This window comes from Phocoena phocoena, chromosome 6, assembly GCF_963924675.1.
Source record: "Phocoena phocoena chromosome 6, mPhoPho1.1, whole genome shotgun sequence".
In the NCBI taxonomy this organism is placed as follows: domain Eukaryota; kingdom Metazoa; phylum Chordata; class Mammalia; order Artiodactyla; family Phocoenidae; genus Phocoena; species Phocoena phocoena.
Window position 1 is genome coordinate 110,631,536 of NC_089224.1, and position 25,950 is coordinate 110,657,485.

Below are 25,950 nucleotides of genomic sequence, written 5' to 3' on the forward strand. Positions count from 1 at the left end.
TGGTGTTGCTGAAGGCCACGAAGAAACCCCCCTACTGTGCGGCAGTCAGCAGGTGTGGCAAATGGGCTGAATCGCATCTAAGAAACTACAGTGATTTGAAAAGGATTTAAAACCAGGTCTATAAAAGTGTTTGAAAACATGGCAACTAAATGCAACACATAATCCCGGACTGGATTCTGTCCTGGCAAAAAATGCTCTGGAAACGGCGTTGTTGGCTCATTTGTCCCAGTCTTGAAACTTGTCTCTGAGCTTGCAATTATTTTCCAAGAAAAAGTTTTAAAAACCATTTGAAGAGAAAGCACATGGACTAGAGTGCATCACCACAGAAAAGACGTCATGAAAAACATGCAGATTTTAAAAGAACCAAATGAAAATTTTAACCGTGCAAAGTAAAGACATCAAGATGCTTTGCAGAGCCCCCCACCCCCACCCCCGGCCCAGCTGTGGTTTGTCTGAGGTTTTCTCTCGTGTGATTGAATTTATGGATTCTTGGAAGGGATATACAACATCAGAGCTTCAAAATACCTGCATCACCTCTGTTTCCTCATGGTTACTCTTCCCATTTGTTTATTTCTGTCTCTTTCGATGAGATTTTTTCTTCCCATCTAAGGTGGATTATCCCTGTCCCTGTTGATACTTTAGAGCAGGGGCCTCGAAAGATTGTTAGAAGTTCTGAGTGTGTGGGTGAGGTTTGTTTGCCTGGGTACGTTCATTGAGGAAACCCTGATATTTCTGTACGTCTGTTGGTCTTTTCTCTGGGGCTGGTCATAATCCCAGGAGAGAATTCTTCCAGTCTTCTGCCACAAGAATGAAGTCCTGACTGCCGGCTTTCTGTGAGCACAGGAAATGAGTACCACAGCAATGGTTTTAGAACTGAGAGCAACAAAATGTTCTTTGCAGGGAGGAGTATTTTGTCACTGACATTGTTTAGAACTACTGTCCCATGGTGGTTAAAAGCAGAGCAGCTTTTAGCCAGTTTTATTATTGTCTTCAAACAATGCACCCCCTTGTTGCCTGCACCCACCCAGGGTGGCCCCCTTCCACCCTGCTGCCCGTGGTGTGTAACATCCTCCCCCTCCTCGGGCTAAGCTCTGGGTTGTTTCACTCTCTCCGGCTTAGCTTTTGCCTCTTCCGTCATCACCAAAGCCAGCTCCCTGCGTTAAATGTCCCGTTTCTTTTAAATACTCCAGGTGTTTCTGCTTTCCCAGTTGGATACTGATTGGCCCAGAATCAAGTCCTGCTTCCTTTTCTGGAGACTCTCTCTCATGGTGAGTTGTTTGCCTGTGCATTTTGCCTTTGGGGGTTGTGCACTTATGTTTAGGGCGCTTTTTCTGTGGGAATCTTGTCATCTTGGATGGGGGTTGTCCCACCAGAGTAGTTTTGCTTGGGAGAAATCCCAGCGCTCTTTCCTGGAGCCACTTTTTTTTTTTTTTTTTAATGTCAATTTTTAAAGTCGGGGTTTCTGGACCACAACAACGGGCTGAACTTGAACCCCAGACCCATGTGAGGAATAGGCCTGTGGTTATAATTCCCAGGGAGACCTTGTTTCCTCCAGACCAGCTTCCTCGTCTCCTCCGTGAGCCATGGGCAGATTTATTTTGTGTTCATCACTCTTCATCCCACCTCCCTGCTTCACAGACCCAAGGTTTCATCTCCTGTCCACGTCTGGGTGTAAAACTTAAGCCTAGAACAGCTTAAGAGACCACTAACCCACCACAATGCACAGACAGCACCCGCCTCCATCCCCTCCAGGCTGTCTTCCTTGGTCCCTGGGGATCTCCCTTACTATCTTGGGAGCTCCGCCATTAATTTAAATTGCCGTCTGGCTTGCCTACGTAGTCTAGCATTTCTCGGTGTTTGGAGTGAGACCTGCTTTGAGTTCTCCAGTCTGGTAAGTTTCAGGGAATAGAAGTCTCACACACATTGTTTTAAAATCCAGGAGATTTCATATGACAATCTGTATTTCTGGCTTGTCTTGCTGGGCAAAATAAAAGGGAGGATTCGACAACTCGGATCCCCAAGGCCTTTCCTGGCCACAGATGCATCCAGCCATGCTCTCCGGCTTGCCCCAGTCTCCCCCTGCCCTTTCCCAGTTGGGCCTGGGCTGCTTCCCTCCTCCCACCCGCCTCCAACTCGGCTTCCTCCCCGGGGGGCCGTCGGGCGCGGGTCCTGCCGAGGCGGCCAGGCTGGCGGGCGCCCGCAGGTTCGGGCCCCAGCGCCGGGGCGCGCGTGGAGCCGCCTGTTGACACAGCCGCGGGCAATCCAGGCGGTCAATGATTAACCGGCCGCGCTGCCGGCACCAGGAAACCCGAGCCGCCCGCGAAAGCGGAGCCGGGCCCGACGGCGGCGGCGGGAGGCGCCGGGCGCGGGAGGCGTGCAACCCAGCTGGTCTCGCCATGGACGCAGGTAAGAGCGGCGGGCCCGGTGCGCGCTCCCGGGGGTCCCGTCCCCCGGGGAAGGCGAGGGCGACCCCGCCCCGAGCCCCGAAGCTGGCCTGCCCTGGGACGCCTCTCTCTCCCACCCGGAACTGAGGGGCCCGGAGGCCGCTGCGGGGAGTTTGGGCACCTTGGCCGCAGCCCCCTTCGCCGGGGAGGGGCAGCCCTCGGGCGGGCAGCAGATGCCCGGCAGTGGCGATGTGGGGGGCACGTTCCCTCCCTCCCCCACGCCCCGTCCTTCCTCTAATGACTGTTCACCGGACAAAGGTGGTGAACGGGCTAGGCTGCAGTCCTTGGAGCGGGGAAGGGGGCCACCCTGGCAAGGGGGGCAGAGACTGGGCCAGGGAGGGAGAGAGAACCGGGAAGAGACGGCAGGAGATCCCGCAGACTGAATCGGGGACCGAGAGAGGCGGGGCGGGGGCCGGGGGCGTGCTAGGTAGTAGCTGGGCAGACGGGGTGCGGGGCGCGGGGAGGCTCAGCCCGGCAACTCCGGCGGCCCGCGGCGCAGCCAGCCCTGGGCGGGGCGGGAGGCGGTGAACTGAGACCCCGGCCTTGCCCTCGGGAGTCCCAGGCTGGCCGGGCAGGGGGTGGTGGTGACGGCGGCGGGACCCGGAGCGGCGGGCGGTGCGGAGTCCGCCTGACCCACCGCCCCCGCGAACCTGGGGCGGGGCGCACCTAGATTTCTTGTGCAAGGGGCTCCCGAGGGGTTGCTGCTGCGAATGGGGACCGGCCCCGCCTGACTCATCTGTCGCCAGCACCCCGGGCCCTCGAGCACCTCCCACTAAGCTCCCGGCCCCCCTTTCCGACTGGAATGTCCCGCCGAGGCTCGGGTGTCGAGAACCCGAGAACCCGAGGCCATGGCCGGGCAGCACCGCCAGCAAATTTATTTATTCTGCAGCCCTATCTCCGCGTCATCGGGCCAGGTGTTTACCCAGGCGGCCCGGGTAGCTGCGGTTTTTGTTATGATAACTGGGGCAGGGGCTCGGCGTCTCCCCGGGGCACTCCCGTGCCAGCAACCAAGGGAGCGCCTCCTAGGCTCAGGTTACCTGCTGGGAGCCTCAGTTCTCTCACCTGTGAAACGGGATAATAAGACACACCTGAGGCTGACCTGAGCTACTGTAAGGAAGCTCAGAACAGAGCATGTGTCCACTGTTACTATTTTTATTATTTTATTTTAATTAATTTATTTTTGGCTGCCTTGGGTCTTTGTTGCTGCCCGCGGGCTTTCGCTAGAGCGGGGGCTACTCTTCGTTGCGGTGCCCAGGCTTCTTATTGCGGTGGCTTCTCTTGCTGCGGAGCACGGGCTCTAGGCGCGCGGGCTTCAGTAGTTGTGGCTCGCGGGCTCTAGAGCGCAGGCTCAGTAGTTGTGGTGCACGGGCTTAGCTGCTCCGCGGCATGTGGAATCTTCCCGGACCAGGGCTCGAACCCGTGTCCCCTGCGTTGGCAGGTGGATTCTTCACTACTGCGCCACCAGGGAAGTCCCTGTTATTATTTTTAAATGATGGTTACTATTATTATTCTCATTTACAGGTGAGGAAAGGGAGACGTGGAGAGTTTGTCTCTAAGGTCGCAGAGCCAGGGTTCACAGGGTGGCAAAGCTGGCTCAGGGTTAATGCAGATGTCATGTCTGTTCCTCAGGGCCTGGCACCCGATAAATGCTTCAAAATGGTAGCTGCAGTTCCGAGCACTATCCCTGCTATTCCCTCGGACATCTTAGTGGCAAAGCTTCATCCACTTAGCAGCCCCACAGGCACCTGACCCTGTTGAAATCATGGTATTTTTGTGGGGTTTGTGTAGAGAATTCTTTTTTTTTTTTTAAGTATAGTTGATTTGAAGTATAGTTGATTTCCAGTGTTGTGTTAGTTTCAGGTGTACAGCAAAGTGATTCGGTTATGTATATATTCTTTTTCAGATTCTTTTCCATTATAGGTTATTATAAGGTATTGAATATAGTTCCCTGTGCTCTACAGTAGGTCCTTGTTGTTTATCTATTTCATATATAGTAGTTTGTAGCTGTTAATCCCAAGCTCCTAATTTATCCCCCATCCCATTCCCCTTTGGTAACCATACATTTGTTTTCTGTGTCTGTGAGTCTGTTACTGTCTTGTAAACAAGTTCATTTGTATCAGTTTTTTAGATTCCACCTGTGAGTGATATCACATATTTGTCTTTCTCTGTCTGACTGACTGCACTCAGTGTGATCATCTCTCGGTCCGTCCAGAATTGTATTTCTGAGCCTGGAACACTAGTCCACAGGAGTCGCCCAGTGGAAACGTGTGGGATTGAATGGCTGGCGGCTGGGTGCCTCTGCCTAGCTGCACATTCAGAGGGTGGTTTGGGGGCTTTGTGTACCAAGGGTGGTGGATTTTGGCTGAGAGCTTCATAAGTAGGTCAGCCAGTGGCCCCTGGGCTTAGAGGAAGGCCCTCTAGCGTAGACAGCAAACACGACGTCTCATTTTCCCCACAATGTTCCTTTTGTTCTTGCTGCCTTATTTGAAAACTCCAGCCCTTGGCTGGGTCGGTGAGGTTGGGAGCTGCCCTGGTGTCTCCCGCAGGGATGTTTAGGCCACACCCACCCTCCAATAGATCAGCAACCCTGAAGCCCCCCCCCCCCCCCACGGAGGTCCTCTTGGAAGAGCCCAGCTCTCTGGATCAAACTCAGAAGTCGCAAACCTTGCTGACGTTACGTGTGATCTCATTCCTCATTGGCTTTGGTTTCCCCCACTTCTCACCGATTCCCCAAACTGGCCGGAACACCCTTCCGGTTTCTCATCTCCCAGCCGCTTCCTAACCTCAGATGACGGTAGCCAGGGTTAGCGGAGCACCCAAGCACTGTACGTGCGTACACTCATTTCTCCCCACAATAACCCCGAGAAGTGGTGACGTCCCCCTTTTAAGGGTGAGGAAGCAGCCCGGGCAGTCTGGCCCCTGAGCTCCAGCCGCTGATCATGACCCAGAACCTCAGCCCAGGGACTTCCCTGGCGGTCCAGTGCTTAGGACTTGGTGCTTTCACTGCTGGGGCCCCGGGTTCAATCCCTGGTCGGGGAACTAAGATCCTGCATGCTGCGTGGCATGGCCAAAAAAAAAAGAACCTCATCCCACATCCACCAGGCCAGCTCTGCCCTGGGCACTGAGAGGGGAGAGAAGAGAGATCTGATCTGCCCTGTTGCTCTTGTCAGCTCCCTTCCCCTCCTCCCCCCGGATGCTGCCAGGCCCGGTGCACCGCCTCCGTACTGCCCAGGTCCGTCGTTTTGGCTGCGTTGGGTCTTCATTGCTGCGTGCAGGCTTTCTCTAGTTGTGGCGAGCGGGGGCTACTCTCCATTGTGGTGTGCGGGCTTCTCATTGCGGTGGCATCTCTTGTTGTGGAGCACGGGCTCTAGGCGTCTGGGCTTCATTAGTTGTGGCTCGCGGGCTCTAGAGTGCAGGCTCAGTAGTTGAGTAGTTGTGGCGCACGGGCTTAGTTTCTCCGCAGCATGTGGGATCTTCCCGGACCAGGGCTCGAACCGGCGTCCCCTGCATTGGCAGGCGGATTCTTAACCACTGTGCCAGGAGGAAAGCCCAATATTTTCAACTTTTGATGGGTTTCTCAGGAGGTAACCCCATTGTGAGTCGAGGAAGATCTGTACCCTCAACACTTGGGTTTTAAACAGCCCCCATTTATTACTGCACAGCCTGGTGTGACTGGGCTGGGTGCCTGTGGCTTGAGTTTCTCCTGAAGTTGTAGCCAAGTCATCAGCCGGGGTGCAGTCACCTCAAGACTCAGCAGAGGCTGAAAGGCTGCCTGCAAACGCACTCACCTGGTTGTTGGCAGGTTTCGGTGCCTCCTGGGTTGCTGGCTAGGGCCTCAGTGTCCTGTTGCGTCACGTGGGCCCCTCCCACCATGGTTCACTTCCTCCTGGAGTTGCCAGAGACAGAGCAATTGACAGGAAGCCATGATCTTTTTAAAACCCAATCTTGGGACTTCCCTGGTGGTGCAGTGGGTAAGCCTCCACACTCCCAACACAGGGGGCCTTGGGTTCGATCCCTGGTCGGGGAACTAGATCCCGCATGTGGCAGCTGAGACCCGGTGAAGCCAAAATAAATAAATAAACGAATAAATAAATAAAATATTAAAAGAAAAAGCACCTAATCTCAGAAGTGACCCCATACCTGCTGCCATAGTCTCTTCATTAGAAGTCATGCATGAAATTCCCTGGGGGTCCAGTGTTAGGACTCTCACTGCCGAGGGTGCAGGTTTGATCCCTGGTCAGGGAACTGAGATACCACAAGCCGAGCAACATGGCCAAAAAAAGAAAAGTCACACAGTAAAAAAGTCATGCAGTCCGGGACACTCAAGGGGAGAGAATTACACGTCAGGAGGCAGGGAGCATAGAGCCGCCTCTGCAGACATATTCCAGTGTGGGTACAGCACAACTGCTTTATCCGTTCATCTGGTTGTGGACTTTTGAGGTTGTTTGCAGTTCGGGTCTACTGCAAACAGTTTCTATACAAATTTGTGTGGTTCTATATTTTTATTTCCCTTGAGTAAACACCTAGGAGTGGAATAGCCGAATCTTATGGTATATGTATATTTAACTTCTTAGGAAATTGTCAGACTGTTTCCCAGAGTGGTTTTTACTATTTTATTTTCCTACTTGCAGCGTTTGTTTACGTCCTTACCAAACGTGCTAAGGTTAGCTTGGTTGGTTTTGTTTTTAATTTTAGCCGTTCTAATGGATGTGTAGTGATAACTCGTTTTAATTGGCATTTCTAATTTTCATGGCATTTCTGATGACTAAAGACATGGAGCATCTTTTTATGTGCTTATTGGCCATTTGAGTGTCTGTTTTGGTGAAGTAGACAGATATTTCGTCCACTTTCTTATTGGGATATTTGACTTAGTATTGAGTTTAAGAGGTCTTTAGGGAGGCCTCTGAGAGAAGAACAAAAGGGCCTGCTGGCTGGGAACCTGAGGGCAGCCTGGATACCTCAGCATGGGTGTAGTCAGGGAGGCGCTGCTCAGAACTGCCAGGACAGGCACTGGACAAGTTCTGACGACCGGGTGGCTTCCAGCAAGGGGCCTCCCCTCCCTGAACCTCAGTTCCCCCCCTCCCCTTGACAACAGGGCTGGTAATCCCTGTTTCATAGCATCAGGAGGTTTCGATGAGATGGCCCCACGCCTGAGGCTGGGCACATGGTAAATGCTCAGTAAAGTGGGCTACTGTTATTGTTTTCATTATTCTAATTGAGAGTGCTTAAGAGCCTGGGCTCTGGAGCCAGACAGCCTGGATTCACACTCTGGCTCTCCCTCTTCCTAGCTGGGTGACCTTGGGCAAGTCACTTTGCCTCTCGGGCTACAGTTTCCTCCTCTGTCTACTGGAACTAATAATCGCTTTATATAGTGTTGATACAACTCCTTTGTCTGATGTATGTGTTATATTTTCTCCCACTCTGTGATGTGACTTTGTATTTCTTAGTGATGTCTTTTGAAGAAAGTTTTTTATTTTGAAGTCCAGTATATGCATTTTTTTCTCCTATGGATCATGCTTTTGGTGTCATACATAGTATTTGTTTATCTAGTCTAAGGTCACAAAGATATTCTCCTATATTTTTTCCAGAAGTTTTATAGTTTTAGGTGTTACATTTGGGTTTATGATGTATTTTAGTTAATTTCTGTGTATGTTGTGAGGAAAGAGTCAATATTCTTTTTTTTCCCACAAAGATAGCCAGTTGCTCTTACACCAGTTATTAAAAAGACTTTCCTTTCCCCATTTGGCAAAAATCAACTGACCAAATAGATATGTGCGTCTGTTTTGATACTCTACTATTTTAGTGCTACATTGATGTATGTGTCTATCATTTCATTAATATGAACTGTCTCGTTTATTGTAGATTTAGAATAAGCCTTGAAATCAGGTAAAGTCCTCCAGTTTTGTTTTTTTAAAGAATGTCCTTTTTATTTATTTTATTTTTCTAAAAGCCAAGCATTTATTTTAATAAGCATGCATGGTTAATATTTTTTTAAAGATTTTTTTGATGTGGACCATTTTTTTAAAATTAATTTATTTATATTTATTTTTGGCTGTGTTGGGTCTTCGTTTCTGTGCAAGGGCTTTCTCCAGTTGCGGTGAGCGGGGGCCACTCTTTAACGCGGTGCACGGGCCTCTCACTGTCGCGGCCTCTCCCATTGCGGAGCACAGGCTCCAGATGCGCAGGGTCAGTAGTTGTGGCCCAAGGGCTTAGTTGCTCCGCGGCATGTGGGACCTTCCCAGACCAGGGCTCGAACCTGTGTCCCCTGCATTGGCAGGCAGATTCTTAACCACTGCGTCACCAGGGAAGCCCCATGGCTAATATTTTTAAAGTGAATTTAGTGCTTTACAACAGTTAGAAAGCTTTCTGTTTAGACAGAAAACTTTCCCCAACTTCTTTACAATTATTTCAAAAGGATTACATGAATTTATTATACTCTGTCCTGTGTTTCATCCTCTTATATTACGATAATGCTAATATTTTATGCTAATTCTTACTGAACTTCGATAATCTATGTCATATTTGAAAAGTTAGAATTACACCTTCTGGAAATCTTCAAATAGTTACAATCACTGAGAACATTATTCTCACATGTCCATTTTAAGAAGAATTTTAAGGAAAAAGAAGTCTTCCCCACTAATCCCTCCATTCCTCACACCATCATTTATAACATATTTTTTCACCTGCTTGGAATCGAGAATTATGTGGTCAGCCCCAAATCCTTCCTACCTAAAATACTCTTTCATCCTTTAAAGAGTTTTTTGTTTATTTTTTTAAACGTTTATTTTTTTTTTTGGCCGCGCTGTGCAGCTTGTGGGATCTTAGTTTCCCAACCAGGGATCAAATCCGTGTCCTTGGCAGGGAACTCCCCAGATATTTTTTCCTTGCGATGAGAACTCCCAGGATCCACTCTCTTAACAACTTTCATAAATAACATTTAGCAGTGTTAATTTATCATGTTGTACATTACATCTCTAGTACCCATCTTATAACTGGAAATATTTTTTATAATTTTATCTTATAACTGGAAATTTGTACTTTTTAAAATAAATTTTGGCTGTGCGGCTTGTGGGATCTTAGTTCCCCAACGAGGGATCCAACCCGCCCCCTTGGCAGTGAAAGCACGGAGTCCTAACCATTGGACTGCCAGGGAATCCCCTGTTTTTAAATTTTTTTAAGCCATTAAAAAAAATTGAAGTATAGTTAAATTACAATATTGTGTTAGTTTCAAGTGTACAGCAAAGTGATATATATATATATATATGTATACCCTTTTCCAGATTCTTTTCAATTATAGGTTATTACAAGATATTGAATATAGTTCCCTGTGCTGTACAGTAGGATCTTGTTTATCTCTTTTATATATAGTATTATAGTTTGTATCTGCTAATCCCAAACTCCTTATTTATCCCTCCCTCCCCCCTTTCCCCTTTGGTAACCATAAGTTTGTTTTCTATGTGTGTGTCTGTTTCTGTTTTGCAAATAAGTTCCTTTGTATAATATTTTAGATTCTGCATGTAAGAAATATCATCTGATGTTTGTCTTTCTCTGTCTGACTTACTTCACTTAGTATGATCATCTCTAGGTCCATACATGTTGCAGCAAATGGCATTACTTCATTCTGTCTCTCTCTTTTTCTTTTTTGGTTGAGTAGTATTCCATTGTGTGTGTGTGTGTGTGTGTATTACACACACATACATATATATATACACATACATATATATATACACCACATCTTCTTTAACTCTGACTTTTTTTTTTTCTTTTTTGGCTGTGTTGGATCTCTGTTGCCGCGCGCGGGCTTTCTCTAGTTGTGGCGAGCAGGGGCTACTCCTCGTTGCGGTGCGCGGGCTTCTCATTACGGTGCCTTCTCTTGCTGCGGAGCACGGGCTCTAGGCGCCCGGGCTTTGCCTATTTTACCTGATATAAAAAGAGCCACTCCAGACTTTTTTGCTTACTGTTTATCTGGCATATTTTTTTCCACCCATTTACTTTCAGCTGTCTGTGTCTTTATATTTAAAGTTTATCTATTGTAGGTTGCTTGTAAGTCTTGGTTTTTATTCATTATATCAATCTCTGCATTTTAACTGGAAAGTTTAGACCATCAACATTTAAAGTAATTATTGATATGGTTGCATTGAAGTATATAATTTTATTACTGTTTTCTCTTTGCCTCTGTTTTGTTCCTCTGGTTTCCATCTCTTCCACTCCCGTGCTGTGCCCCACTCCCTACCTTTTTTGGGTATGACTTAAATATTTTCTAGTATTCCATTTTATCTCTTGGTGTTATGGCTGCATATCTTCATGTTGTTTTTTTAGTGGTTGCTCTAGGGGTTAAAATACATACCTAACTTTTCATAGTCTAGTTTGAGTTAGTATTGTATCACTTCCAGTAAAATGTAGAACCTTGTAACCTTAGAGGTCTCTTTACCCTCATGCCCATCCATTTATAAGCTTAATAAGTGTTATAGTTTTCACGTGTAATACATCTGTACACGTTGCAAACTCATCATAAAATCTTATAATTTTGGCCTTCCACCGGCATATATTAGAGGATTTAAGAGGAAAAAATTATCTTTTATATTCACCCCAATAATTATACATCTGTGGTTCTTCCTTTATTTCTGAAGTTTCAAGTTTACCTCTGGTATTATTTCTTTTCAGCCCAAAGAACTTCTTTTAGCCTTTCTGTTAACAGAAGTTCTCTGGCAAGGAATTCTCTTAGTTTTCTTTCATCTGAGAATGACTTTATTTTACCTGTGGTAGGCAGAGCTCTAAAGATGACACCGAGGTTTCCCTTCCCTAGTTATTCAATCAAACACTAATATAGGTACTGCTGTGAAGGGATTTTACAGATGGAATTGAAGTCTCAAGTCAGTTGATCTTAAAATACAGAGAGTTTTTTCTGGGTGGGCCTGACCTAATCAGGCGAGCCCTTTAAAAGCAGAAATATCTCTCTACCTGGTAGTAGAAGGGAAGACAGGGAATTTTGAAGCATGAGAGGGATCTGATGTGCATCCCTGGCTTTAATGATCGAAATAGTCACATGGGAAGGATGGTGGGCAGCCTCTGGGAGCAGAGAACCTCAGACCCACAGAACTGGAATTTGCCAACAACCTGAACGAGCTTGCATATAGATTCTTCCTTAGAGCTCCAGGTAAGAGCCCACTCCAACTGATACCTTGATGTTGGCCTGGTAAGACCCTGAGTTGAGTCAGCCTGGACTTCTGACCTACAGAACTGTGAGTTAGTACATGAGCATTTTGGTAATTTTTCCCCATTAAGAAAATTGTTGTAAAATACACATAACGTAAAATTTATCATCTTAACAATTGTTAAGTGTACAGTCCAGTGGTACTAAATGCATTTACACTGTTGTGTAACCATCACCACCATCCGTCTCCATAATTTCCTTCATCTTTCCACGCTGAAACTCTCTACCCATTAAATAATGTCTCCATTCCACACCCCACCCCCCCGGCTATCCCAGTTCCTGGTAACCACCATTCCCCCGTCTGTCTCTGAGTTTGACACCTCTAAGGACCTCAGACAGTGGAATCATACAATATTTGCTTTTTTGTCCCTGGCTTATTTCACTTAGAGTAACACCCTTAAGTTTCCTCCTTGTTGTCATAATTTCCTTCCTTTTAAAGGCTGAATAATATTCCATTGTATGGAAAGATCACACTTTGTTTATCCATTCATCTGTTGGTAGACACTTGGGTTGCTTCCACCTTTTAGTTTTTGTGAATGGTGCTGCTATGAACATGGGTGTATAAATATCTCTTAAAGCTCCTGCTTTCAGTTCTTCTGGGTATATACCCAGAAGTGGAATTATTGGTTAATGTGGAAATTCTATTTTTATTTATTTATTTATTTAAAACATTAATTTTTTTTTTAGCCGCACCATGAGGCTTGTGGGATCTTAGTTTCCCGACCAGGGAGTGAACTCGGGCCACAGCAGTGAAAGGGCCGAATCCTAACCACTGGACTGCCAGAGAATTCCCTGGAAATATTCTATTTTTAATTTTTTGTGGAATTGCCATACGGCTGCACCATTTTACATTCCCACCAACAGTGCACAAGGGCTCTGATTTCTCCACATCCTAGCCTCTGGGTTTTATTTATTTATTTATCTATCTATCTGTCTATTTATTTATTGTTGCTGTACACGGGCCTCTCACCGTTGTGGCCTCTCCTGCTGCAGAGCACAGGCTCTGGACGCACAGGCTCAGCGGCCATGGCTCACGGGCCCAGCCGCTCCGCGGCATGTGGGATCCTCCCGGACCGGGGCACGAACCCGTGTCCCCTGCATCGGCAGGCGGACTCTCAACCACTGCGCCATCAGGGAAGCCCGCTTTTATTTATTTTTTGATTGTAGTCATTATATGGATGTGAGGTGGATGGGTGTTGTAAGCCACTATATTTATGATAATTTGTTAGACAGCAATAGAAAATGAATACATGCCTTTATTCCTGAAGGACATTTCCTTTATGTTTTATTTTATTTTTATTTTTTGGGGCCTTGTGGCATGTGGTACCTTAATTCCCCAACCAGGGGTCAAACCCGCCCTCCCCTGCTCTGGAAGCACAGAGTCTTAACCACTGGACTACCAGGGAAGTCCTTGAAGGACATTTCCTTTAGATGTCGATTTCTGGGTGGATCCACTGTCTTCTGACCTCGGGTCGTCTCTTGACTGACTATGGAGATTCAAATTGTTGTTCCCCTGTATATAACGTGTCATTTTTCTCTGCCTGTTTTCAAGGCTTTGTTGTTATCCTTGGTTTGGAGAAGTTTTATGGTGATGCATCTGGGTGGTTTGCTCCCACAGAGTGCCTGTTCTGGATTTTCTGAGTTTTATGAATCTGTCTTTCACCACATTTAGGAAGTTAGCAGCCATTATTACTTCAAATATATTTTTCCTAAAATCTGTCCTGGGACTTGACTGGCACATGGAGTGAAGACCTTCTTGTGTTACCACACGGGTCCCTGAGGCACTATGCTTTTTTTTTTTTTTTCCTTCACTTTCATCTGTTTGTTGGATGGGTGCTTCTTCAAGTTCACTGACTTTTTTCCCCTGTCACCTCCATTTTGATATTGAGACCAATCAGTGAATTAAAAAAAAAAATTCAGTGTAAAGCAATTATACCCCAATAAAGATGTTAAAAAAAATTCAGATACTATGTGTTTTAGCTGAAAATTTCCAGTTGGTTCCTTTTGTTTCCCATCAAACTTTCTAATTCTTTATTGAGAGCTTTTCTCAAGTGTGTTTATCTTTCCTCATGGAGCCTAGTTATAACAGCCGTTTTTTCTGATAATTCCAACGTCTAGGTCATCTCCAGGTGGACATATGTTGATTGTCTCTTCCCTTGAGGACTGGTCACGTTTTCCTAGTTCTTTGTATGGTGAATGATTTTGGAATTGTGTGCTGTACATTGCGAATATTATGTTGTGTAGGTTCTCAGTCCTGTTATAATTCCCTGGAAAGTCTTGATATGTTTTGTTTTAGTAGGCAGTCAACCTTGGTAGTTTCAGATCACTAGTTGTTTCACCTTGTATGAGTAGCATTTCCAATCTTGGTCCAGTTTTCTGTTTTTGTATTGAGGTACAATTGCCATAACATTACATTAATATCAGGTGTACAATGTAATGATTTGATATTTGCATATATTGTGTAATGATCACCACAATAAGTCCAGTTAACATCTATGACCATAATAGTTAGAAAAATTGTTTTCTTGTGATGAGAACTTTCAAGAACCACTCTTCTAGCTACTTTCAAATATGCAATACAGTATTTCTTTTTAAGGTTTTTTGTTTTGTTTTTTGGCTGTGTTGGGTCTTTGTTGCTGCGTGCAGGCTTTCTCTAGTTGTGGCGAGCGGGGGCTACTCTTCGTTGCAGTGTGCGGGCTGAGACATTGCTGTGGTCTCTCTTTGTTGTGGAGCACGGGCTCTAGGCGTGTGGGCTTCAGTAGTTGTGGCACACAGGCTCAGTAGTTGTGGCTCACGGGCTCTAGAGTGTAGGCTCAGTAGTGGTGGTGCGTGGGCTTAGTTGCTCCATGGCATGTGGGATCTTCCTGGACTAGGGATCGAACCTGTGTCCCCTGCATTGGCAGGCAAATTCTTATCCACCACGTCACCAGCGAAGTCCCAACAATACAGTATTATTAACTATAGTCACCATGCTGTACACTACATCCCCAGGACTTATTTATTTTATAACTGAGTTTGTACCTTTTGACGCCCTTCACTCATTTTGCCCACCTCCATCCCCACTTCAGGCAACCACCAATCTGTTCTCTATATCCATGAACTCAGGTTTTTTATTTCTTAATTTTGTTTTCAGATTTCACATGTAAGTGAGATCATGCAGTATTTGTCTTTCTCTGTCTGACCTATTTCACTTAGCGTAATGCTCTCAAGGTCCATCCCTGTTGTTGCAAATAGCAAGATTTCATTCTGCTGAATAATATTCTATTGTGTGTGTGTCTAGATATATACCATTTTCTTTATCTGTTCATCCATCGGTGGACACTTAGGTTGTTTCCACGTCTTAGCTATTGAAAATAATGCTGCAATGAACGTGTGAGTGCATATAGCTTTTTGAGTTAGTGTTTTCGTTTCCTTCAGATAAATACCCAGAAGTGGAATTGCTGGGTCATATAGTAGTTCTATTTTTAATTTTTTCAGGAATCTCCATACTGTTTTCCATAGTGGTGGCGCCAGTTTATGTTCCCACCAGCAGTGCACAAGGGTTCCATTTTTTCCACCTCCTCACCAACACTTGTTATTTCTTTTTGATGATAGCCATTCTAACAGGTGTGGGGTGATATTGTGGTTTTGATTTGCATTTCCCTGATTGAGCATCTCTTCATGTACCTGTTGGCCCCCCTTATGTCTTTGGAAAAATGTCTGCTCAGATCCTCTGTCCAGTTTTTTTTTTTAATTAATTTATTTATTTGGCTGTGGCAGGTCTTAGTCGTGGCACACGGGATCTTAGTTGCAGCATGCAGGCTCTTAGTTGCAGCATGCTTGTGGGATCTAGTTCCCTGACCACGGATCGAACCTGGGCTCCCTGCATTGGGAGCGTGGAGTCTTAACCACTGGACCACCAGGGAAGACCCCTCTGCCCAATTTTTAATTGTGGGTTTATTTTTTGCTATTGAGTTTTATGAGTTTTTTATATACTTTGGATATCAACCTGTTATCAAATATATGACCTGCAAATATTTTCTCCCATTCAGTAGGTTGCCAATTCATTTTGTTGATGGTTTCCTTTGCTGTGCAGAAACTTTTTAGTTTGATGTAATCCCAACTTGGGTGTTTTTGCTTTTGTTGCCTTTGCTTTTGGCTTCAAATCTAAAAAAATCATTGTCAAGACTGATGTCGAGAATCTTACTGCCTATGTTTTCTTTTGGGAGTTTTATGGTTTCAGGTCTTAACACTCAAGTCTTTAAACCATTTTGAGTTAATTTGGGGATATGGTGTAAGATAGTGCTCCAGTTTCATTCTTTTGCATGTGGCTGTCCAATTTTCCCAACACCATTTATTGAAGAGACTGTCCTTTCCCCATTGTGTATTCTTGGCTCCTTTGTCGTAAATTAATTCATGATATATATGTTGGTTTACTTCTGAGCTTTTTCTTCTTTGACATTCATCTGTGTGTCTGTTTTTATGCCAATACCATACTGTTTTGATTAGTGTAGCTTTGTAATATAGTTTGAAATTGGGGAGCATGATGCCTCCAGCTTTGTTCTTCTTTCTCAAGATTGCTTCGGCTATTGGAGGTCTTTTGTGGTTCCATACAAATTTTAGGATTGTTTCTCCTATTTCTGTGAGAAATGCTGTTGGAATTTTGATAGGAGTTGCACTGAACCTGTAGATTGCTTTGGGTAGTATGGGTATTTTAACAACATTAATTCTTCCAATCCATGAGCACAGACTATCTTTTATTTGTCTTCTTCAATTTCTTTCACTGAGGGCTTATTGTTTTCAGTGTACAGATCTTTCATCTGCTTGGTTAAATTTATTCCTGAGTATCCTATTTGATAGGTATTTTATTCTATTTGATAACGGGATTATTTTCTTAATTTCTCTTGTAGTTTGCTATTAGTGTATAGAAATGCAACAGAGTTTTGTATATTGAATTCATATTCTGCAACTTTACTGAATTCATTTATTAATTCTAAAGGTTTTTTGGTGGAGTTTTTAGAGTTTTCTATACATAATATCATGTCATCTAAAATAGTGACAGTTTTACTTCTTCTTTTCCAATTTGGATTCCTTCTATTTCTTTTTCTTGTCTGATTGCTGTGGCTAGGACTTCCAATACTCTGTTGAATAAAAGTGGTGAGAGTGAGCACCCTTGTCTTGTTCCTGATCTTAAAGCAAAAGCTTTTCAGTTTTTTTTTCTTTTACCATTAATATGACATTGGCTGTGAGCTTATCGTACGTGACCTTTATTATTATGTTGAGATACATTTCTGCTATACCCACTTTGTTGAGTGTTTTTATCATATATAGATATTGAATTGTCAAATGCTTTATCAACATCTATTGAGATGATCATATGATGTTTGTTCTTCATTTTGTTTATGTGGTATACCACATTGATTTTTTTGCAGTTGTTGAATCATCCTTGCATCTCTGTAATAAATTCTATTTGATGATGATGTATGACTCTTTTAATGTATTGTTGAATTTTGTTTGCTAATATTTTTTGTTGAGAATTTTTATGTCTATGTTTATCAGGGATATTGGTCTGTAATTTTCTGTGGCATCCTTTTCTGGTTTTGATATCAAGGTAATGCTGGCTTCATAAAATGTGTTTGGAAGTGTTTCTGCCTCTTCTACATTTTTGGTAGAGTTTGAGGATTGGTATTAATTCTTTGAATGTTTGGTAGCCATCTGGTCCTGGATTTCTGTTTGCTGGGAGGTTTTTGATTACTGATTCAGTCTCCTAGTAATCAGTCTGTTCAGATATTCTTTCTTATGATTCAGTGTTGGCAGATTGTATGTGTCTAGGAATTTATGTTTTCTAGGTTGGCAAATTTGTTGGCATGTAATTTTTCATAGTAGTCTCTTATGAGGCTTTGTATTTCTGTGGTATTGGTGGTATTGTGTCCTCTTTCATTTTTTATGTTATTTATTTGAATCTTTCTCTTTTTTTCTTAGTCTACTAAAGATTTGTCCATTTTATCTTTTCAAAGAACCAGCTCTTAGTTTCTTTAATATTTTCTATTGTCTTTTTAATCTCTATTTTATTTATCTCCACTCTGATCTTTGTTATTTCCTAACTTCTGCTAGCTTTGGGCTTCATTTTTTCTAGTTCTTGAGGTATAGAGTGTTTTTTAGAGATTTCTGATGTTGTATAGGCATTTATTGTTATGAACTTTCCTCCTAGAACTGCTTTTGATGCATTGCATAGGTTTTGGTATGTTCTATCCATTTTCATTTGTCTGGAGGTATTTATTTATTTATTGGCTGCACTGGGTCTTCGTTGCTGTGCGCAGGCCTTCTCTAGTTGCGGTGAGTGGGGGCTACTCTTCGTTGCTGTGCCCGGGCTCTCTCTTGTGGCTTCTCTTGTTGCAGAGCATGGGCTCTAAGCACACAGGCTTCAGCAGTTGTGGCGTGTGGGCTCAGTAGCTGTGGCGCATGGGCCCAGCTGCTCTGTGGCATGTGGGATCCTCCCAGACCAGGGATTGAACCCATGTCCCCTACATTGGCAGATGGACTCCTAACCACTGCACCACCAGGGAAGTCCCTGAAGGTATTTTTTATAATTTCCCTTTTGATTTCTTCTTTGACGCATTGGTTGTTCAGTAGCATGTTGTTTAATCTCCGTATTTGTGAATTTTCCAGTTTTCTTTTTGTAACTGATTTCTGGTTTCATACAATTGTGGTTGGCAAAGATGCTTGATATGATTTCAATCTTCTTAAATTTATAAAGCTTACTTTGTGGCCTACCATTATTTATCCTGGAGAATGTTCCATGTGCATTTGATGAGAATGTGTGTTGTTCCTTTTGAATCGAATATTCTGTATATATCTGTTGAGTTTATCTGGTCTAACATGTCCTTTAAGGTTGCTGTTTCCTTATTGATTTTTTCTTTTTTGTTTGGATGATTTTCCCATTGATGTAAGGTGGGTATTAAAGTCCACTATTATTGTATTGCTGTCGATTTCTTTCTTTAGGTCTGTTATTATTTGCTTTTATGTTTAGGTGCTTCTATGTTGGTTGCATAAATATTTACTAATGTTGTATCTTGTTGGATTTGACCCCTTTATCATTTTGTAATGCTCTTCTTTGTCTCTTTATTACAGTCTTTGTTTTATAGTCTCTTTTTGTTATATAAGTAGAGCTACCCCAGGCTTTTTGGCTTCCTTTTGCATTGAATATGTTTTTCTGTTCCTTCATTTTCAGTCTGTGTGTGTGCTTACATATGAAGTGAATCTCCCGTAGACGGCATATAGATGGATCTTTTTATCCATTCAGCCACTCTGTCTTTTGGAGAATTTAGTCCATTTACCTTTAAAGTAATTGATAGGTATGCACTTATTGCCATTTTGTTCATCGTTTTCTGGCTTTTTTAGTGGTCCATTTTTTTTTTTTTTTAAAAAGGAATTTTGCCTTTAAAAAAATTATTTATTTATTTATTTATGGCTCTTCGTTTCTGTGCAAGGGCTTTCTCTAGTTGCGGCAAGTGGGGGCCACTCCTCATCGCGGTGCGCGGGCCTCTCACTGTCGTGGCTTCTCTTGTTGCGGAGCACAGGCTCCAGATGCGCAGGCTCAGTAATTGTGGCTCACGGGGCTAGTTGCTCCGTGGCATGTGGGATCTTCCCAGACCAGACCAGGGCTCGAACCTGTGTCCCCTGCATTGGCAGGCAGATTCTCAACGACTGCACCACCAGGGAAGCCCTAGCGGTCCAGATTTTAAAGTCTTTCTTATGCTGGTCTAGGTCTGTCCCCTACACATGCAGCTTGGGGGTGAGTCTAAGACTTTTGTGGATCCATTCTAAGATGACTAACCATTCCAGTTTGCCTGGGACTAAGGGGTTTGCCTGGATGCGAGATTTTCAGTAGTAAACCTGGGGAAGTCCTGGGCAAGCTGATATACATTGGTCACCCCAGTGCACATACAAAACTAGGGGATCCCCCTATGAAGCTACTTCCTCTCTAGGATTTCCCCACTATTTCCACTCTGCAGGGGCCCTTTCTGGTTCCTCTGGCTAGAATGACAGTTTCCGGTGGAGTTTTAGCTGCTCATTCTGGTGCTCTACCACGTGGCTCTGTGACTGGAGCTTTGAGCCTCAAGGGAAATGAGAGGAAAAAAATGGGAAATTCACCCCCTTTATGGTCACTTCTGCGTTCTGACTGCACTCCACGATCTGCTTGCTTTTGTTCACTTTTCAGGGTCTTTGGGTAGTTTCTTCTGTATTTTGTCTAGCGTTTTTAGTAGTGATCAGCAGGAGAGAGAGGCTTTAAAAAGCTGGTAAAATATATGTAAGAGTTACCATTTTAACCATTTATAAGTTCAGTTCAGAGGCATTAAGTACATTAATGTTGTTGTGCAACCATCACCACCGTCCACCTCCAGAATGTTTTCATCATTGCAAACTGAAACTCTGTCCCCATTAAACACAAACTCTCATCCCTCACCAGCCCCGGTAATGTGGATAGATGTAGGTTTTTATTTTTTAATTTTTTTAAACATCTTTATTGGGGTATAATTGCTTTACAATGGTGTGTTAGTTTCTGCTTTATAACAAAGTGAATCAGTTATACATATACATATGTTCCCATATCTCTTCCCTCTTGCATCTCCCTCCCTCCCACCCTCCCTATCCCACCCCTCCAGGCGGTCACAAAGCACCGAGCTGATCTCCCTGTGCTATGCGGCTGCTTCCCACTAGCTATTTACCTTAGTTTGTTAGTGTATATATGTCCATGCCTCTCTCTCGCCCTGTCACAGCTCACCCTTCCCCCTCCCCATATCCTCAAGTCCGTTCTCCAGTAGGTCTGTGTCTTTATTCCTGTCTTACCCCTAGGTTCTTCATGACATTTTTTTTTTCTTAGATTCCATATATATGTGTTAGCATACGGTATTTGTCTTTCTCTTTCTGACTTACTTCACTCTGTATGACAGACTCTAAGTCTATCCACCTCATTACAAATAGCTCAATTTCATTTCTTTTTATGGCTGAGTAATATTCCATTGTATATATGTGCCACATCTTTATCCATTCATCCGATGATGGGCACTTAGGTTGTTTCCATCTCGGGGCTATTGTAAATAGAGCTGCAATGAACATTTTGGTACATGACTCTTTTTGAATTTTGGTTTTCTTAGGGTATATGCCCAGTAGTGGGATTGCTGGGTCATATGGTAGTTCTATTTGTAGTTTTTAAAGGAACCTCCATACTGTTCTCCATAGTGGCTGAACCAATTCACGTTCCCACCAGCAGTGCAAGAGTGTTCCCTTTTCTCCACACCCTCTCCAGCATTTATTGTTCCTAGATTTTTTGATGATGGCCATTCTGACCGGTGTGAGATGATATCTCATTGTAGTTTTGATTTGCATTTCTCTAATGATTAATGATGTTGAGCATTCTTTCATGTGTTTGTTGGCAGTCTGTATATCTTCTTTGGAGAAATGTCTATTTAGGTCTTCTGCCCGAGATGTAGGTTTTTAAAGCCTCTGTGTGCAAGATGTTTGTTAATGATCCATTGGCCAAAGCAAGTCACATGGCCAAGTCCGGATTCAAGGGGTAGAGAAACAGAGGGAACAGCATGGGTAGAGGTGTGGAGGCACGAACACCAGATGGGTGTGTAGGAGATGCCCTGAGTGAGACCCTGCCTGCTGGAGGAAGAGGGTGGGGAGCTCTCAGGGGCTCAGTACTCCCTGCCATTGGGGATCCCTCCCCTAAGGATTCCTAGCCTCTGACTCCGCCCACCAGCTGTATGGGAGGTGGAGGTGGGGGGAAGGATGGGAGGGGGATTTCAGCAAGGCTTCTCCACCCTCACCAGCACTGTCGCTCTCATGTCTGATTTACTTAATTCTCTGCCTTCTATAACCCTTCAAGACACTTAGGAAATGAACCTCAAAAGCCACGCCCTGGGCTGTCTGTCCCTGCTGTGGGTCCTTGAATGCCCACCCAGGTCTAGGGGGTCTGCCCCAGGACCCTTCCAGGCTGTTCCTCCAGGACCTACCTGAGGCCTAGAGGTGCTCAGCTGGTCAGAACTGCTCTTAGGAGGTGCGGGGGGACCTTCAGGAGTTGCTGGGACAAGGGTGCCTCCAGAGTTTATGGTACGGATGCTGGAGGCCAGGACCAGGGAGGGAAGGCAGCTGGGCAGCTGAGGGCCTCTGAGCGCCCTCCAAGCTGCTGGGTGGGCTGCTCTCCGCCCACTGCTCCTGGCCTCTCCCTGCCCCTCCCCCACCCCATTCCTGTTTCTGTTCCTTCTCTGCCTCAGAGGGCACTTGGCACTTAGTGACCTCCTGCCTCTTTGAAGTCACTCGCTTGGCTGGGGTCCGACCACTCCAGAGCCGAGAACCTGATTGGTCAGCTAATCTCCTCAGGCCAGCCCCCATTGGACGGTGGTGTCTCAGCACAGCCTATGAGGGGGCTGCCCTGCGCTGAAGCTGCTTCTGGGTTCAATCGGCTGCGGCAGCAGGACTGTGGGGACAGGGCCACCTCCCAGCAGGGGCAGTCTGGACGAGGGGCTGGCAGGTGTGGGCAAGGCCTGCCTTCCATCCCAGCCGGCCATACGTACTGGCTGTGTGATCACCAGGAAGGCACCTCACCTCTCTGAGCCTTAGTTTTCTTGTCCTATTGTTGCACTTTGGGTAAAAATTCAAGGGCCCAGCTTGGAGAAGCCTGAGTGCGGGGTTCACCAGGGGTCAGGATCGGCACGGTCATTGTGACTTTCTCCTTGGAGGCGCTGTGTTCTGGGGTTTGGGGGGAGGACTCCCACCTGGCCCGGCAGCCTCTTGGGGGCTCACCACCCCTGCCATTTCTTCCCAGGAGCGGACGCGAAAGGGGGCGGCAGCCCCGAGGACGCCGGGAGCGCCGCGCGCACCGCGCGCCCCGAGCTCCCGCAGCTCCCTCGCCGCCCGCAGCTCCTGGAGGAGGACGGAGGGCCCAACGAGGAAGCGGCCGCGGACGGAGGCAGCGCCTCGGCGCCGGAGGGCACCCCCGGCGACCCCCCGGCCGAGGCCTCCGCGACGACCCCTGACCAGGCCCAGGCCGCGGGCGACGCCCGGCAGCCGCCCAAGGCGGCGGCCGGCGGGGTCCCCAACATCGGCTTCGTGGGCGAGCCCCCGCCCTACGCACCGCCCGACCCCAAGGCCACGCACCTGCTCTACCCGCCGCCCTTCCCGCAGCCCGTGCTCTTCCCGCCCGCGCCCTCCGCCTCCGCCCTGTACCCCCCGCCCGCGCCGCTCTTCCCCGCGCCCACTGCGCAGCCACTCTTCGCTCCCTTCCCGGTGGTGAGTCAGACCGACCGCGGGCGCCGCTCCCCTCCCTCCTCCCCCCTCGCCCCTCCCTCCTCCCCCCTCGCCCCTCCCTCCTCCCCCCTCGCCCCTCCCTCCTCCCCCCTCGCCCCTCCCTCCTCCCCCCTCGCCCCTCCCTCCTCCCCCCTCGCCCCTCCCTCCGTCCCTCCCTCCCTGGGCTAGAGAGTTTGGCGCACAGGAGGTGAGAGGTCACCACAAGCAGCCGGCAGGGGATGCTTCTGTGCCCAGGGGAGCAGTAGAAAAGGGCTCCCTCAGCTTGGGGATTGGGCGGGAGTGGGAGGCTTCCCAGCAGTGGGGGCATTTGAGCTGGGTTCTACGGGATGAATAGGAGAGTTGAGGCAGAGGAGAGAAGGAGGGCACAGCACAGGCGTGCAGGGGGCCAAGGTCGGTGTCTTCTGGCAATGACGGTGGTTGGTTCAGCTTAGTGGGGAGGGGAAGATAGGAAGGTGGGATCCACCGTGAGGGTCCCCAGGGCCTTTGGTAGGAGATGACTTAATTAGATTTTTAGGAAAAAACAAAACAAATAAAACACTGGCTGCCTGTGGAGGATAGCTTCGAGGTCCCTCCTGGTGGGGACCCAGTGGGGACATGGAGATACTGGTGGCTGGACCCTGGACTGAGCACTTTGTAGAGGGCAGAACCCTGAGACTCCTGGGGGCTGAGTGACAGGCTGGGGGTGCCGAGGGAGTGGGCAGAAGGGGGGCCTTGACCCCTGGGCGACCCGCAGCCTCACTGGGTGGGGCTTGGCAGTGGGTGGAGTGACGGGTCCACTGCTGTCGCAGGCTGCGTGCTCCCTAACCACGCCGTGGCCTCTGCCCTCACAGTACAACAGCCCCGTGGCCGGTGTGCCAGCCCCGGCCACGGTGGAACACAGGCCCCTGCCCAAGGACTACATGGTCGAGTCCGTGCTGGTGACCCTCTTCTGCTGCCTGCTTACCGGGCTCATTGCCGTCGTCTACTCCCACGAGGTAGGTGGGCGTGGGGCGTCCTCGGTACAGCCCTCCCAGCCTGCAGCCACTAGGGCCCAGGTGGGGTCCACACAGCCCCTTCCCCAGCAACTGGGCCCCTGGTGTTTCCCCCTGAGAAGGGTGGCAGGATTGGGAAATCAGTGCCCAGTTGTCTGTGCGGTCCTCGCCCTCTCCTCGGCTGTCTCTGCTCCCTGTCACTCAGGATCTGCCCTAGAATATTCAACTGAAACAATTCACACTGAAGGTGTGGATGATTAAGGCCCAAGGAACTGCCAGTCCGCTGGGGGCTTGTGTTTAATCGGGTGGAGACTGCCATCCATCCATCCACTCACTTCTACCCATCCACCTCCATCTGTCTGTCTAGCTATCTGTCTGTCTGTTCAGCCACTACCCACCCATCCATCCACCATCTCTCTAGTCTCCATCTATTCATCCATCCATCCACCCCTCTGTTCATCCATTAATGCACCCATCTGTCTATTCGTCCAACCACCTATCCCTGTCCATCCGTCCATCCATCCATCCACCCACCCACCCAACATCTCCATAACACTCTTTATCTTCCTCCGTCCCTCCCTCCTGATCGTTTCTGACCATTGCCAGGCAAGAGGTTAGACCCTGGGGACTTAGCACGATGCCAATGTGCGGACATGCTAATAGAGTAGGAAGGCCCTGGGGCTTTTGCTTAAGGCTGACCTGGTGACAGCCCTGACCTCCCTCCATGGTCAAGCTCCCCCGTCATAAGCAAGACAGGACTGTGGGGAGAAAGACGCTCTCAGGACAGCTCAGAGGCGGGACTCCGGAGGCTGCTTGCCTGCCTGTCAATTCTGGCTTCACCACCAGCTGTGTGGCCCTAGGGTGGGTCACTTAACCTCTCTGAGCCTTCGTTTCCTCATCTTCAAAGTGGGGACAACGATGACACCAAACTCGGGGTTGTTGTGAGGATCGTAGGCGATGGGACGGAGGGTGTGGATCTGGGTCAGGCCCGTGGCCAGAGCCCAGGAGCCGGCAGCCGCCACCCCCATCGCTGGGAAGGGCCCTGACCGCTTCACGGGGTCAGCTGTCCAGTCTGCGCACTGGGGCCGGGCCCGATGGTGCCTCCGGGAGGGAGTGGGGACTCTGTGTCCGCTCACCCCCCATCTCGTTGCAGACTCGTGCGGCCCTGGGCAGGGGCGACCTGGCCCAGGCTGAGGAGGCCTCGCGCAAGGCCCGCTCGCTGGTACTCTTCAGCCTGCTTTTTGGGGTCTTCGTGTCCACCAGCTGGGTCATCTACGTGGTGGTAGCGCTCTACCTGCCCTGAGGGCGGGTGGCTCCTTCGGGGACGTCAGGACACCCGGGGACTCCTGACCTGGCCAGACTCTTTCTGCGGACTTGGATCCCTGCTGGTGGCCATCTGTCACCTAGAGGGGACCTGGGCAGGTTCAGAAGAAGACGGGCTTTGCAGCCTTCAGCGCACTCATGGCTGGGCCTCTGCGCCTGCAGGTGGCCTCAGGCAGTGTTCTAGCCCGAGGTGGCCCCAGGGCCCAGGCCCAGCTGTGCTACAGGGGCCTGAGGTCTCTTCCTGGCACTGTGCTGGCAGTGCCCCCATGCCCCTGGCCTTCACTTGACCCCTGAGAGACCAGCAGAGGGACCAGTGCCCTCACTGCCCTCGGAGCCATCTGGAAGGACATTGCCACCTCTGGCCTCCCCATCGCCCAGCCCAGCCCTGGGATTGCAGGGCAGAGCTGCTGGGCTTTCTTTCTCCCTGTTGAGGAGTTGAGAGGAGCGGCCTTCTCTCTCCTGGGTCGCTCCCGGCCAGTCGTGCTGCGTCCCAGCCCCGTCTCGGGGGGCAGGCTCTCTCCTGATGACCCCGTGTCCAGAAACCAAGGCCACGACGTCCGGTCAGTAAACGAACAGCAACACCCTGGGCAGAGCGTCTCATTGCCGCGTCGGGGCTGTTGCTCGCCCTGGGTCACTTTAGGGTGAGCGGGACGCCTCTGTCCACAGCTGGGCCCTGGGGCTCCCACGCCGGCCCCTCTGAGATGCT

The 25,950-nt window shown here is 47.7% G+C and overlaps 1 protein-coding gene across 1 annotated transcript; it reads left to right on the forward strand.

Annotated features, from left to right (window-relative positions):
- Window positions 1-2,273: 2,273 nt before the first annotated feature.
- PRRT1B (proline rich transmembrane protein 1B) lies at window positions 2,274-25,224 on the forward strand. The gene is made up of 4 exons (XM_065879964.1): window positions 2,274-2,406; window positions 22,469-22,932; window positions 23,781-23,924; window positions 25,075-25,224. The coding sequence occupies exons 1-4, from the start codon at window positions 2,274-2,276 to the stop codon at window positions 25,222-25,224; spliced, it is 891 nt and encodes a 296-aa protein (XP_065736036.1).
- Window positions 25,225-25,950: the final 726 nt, after the last annotated feature.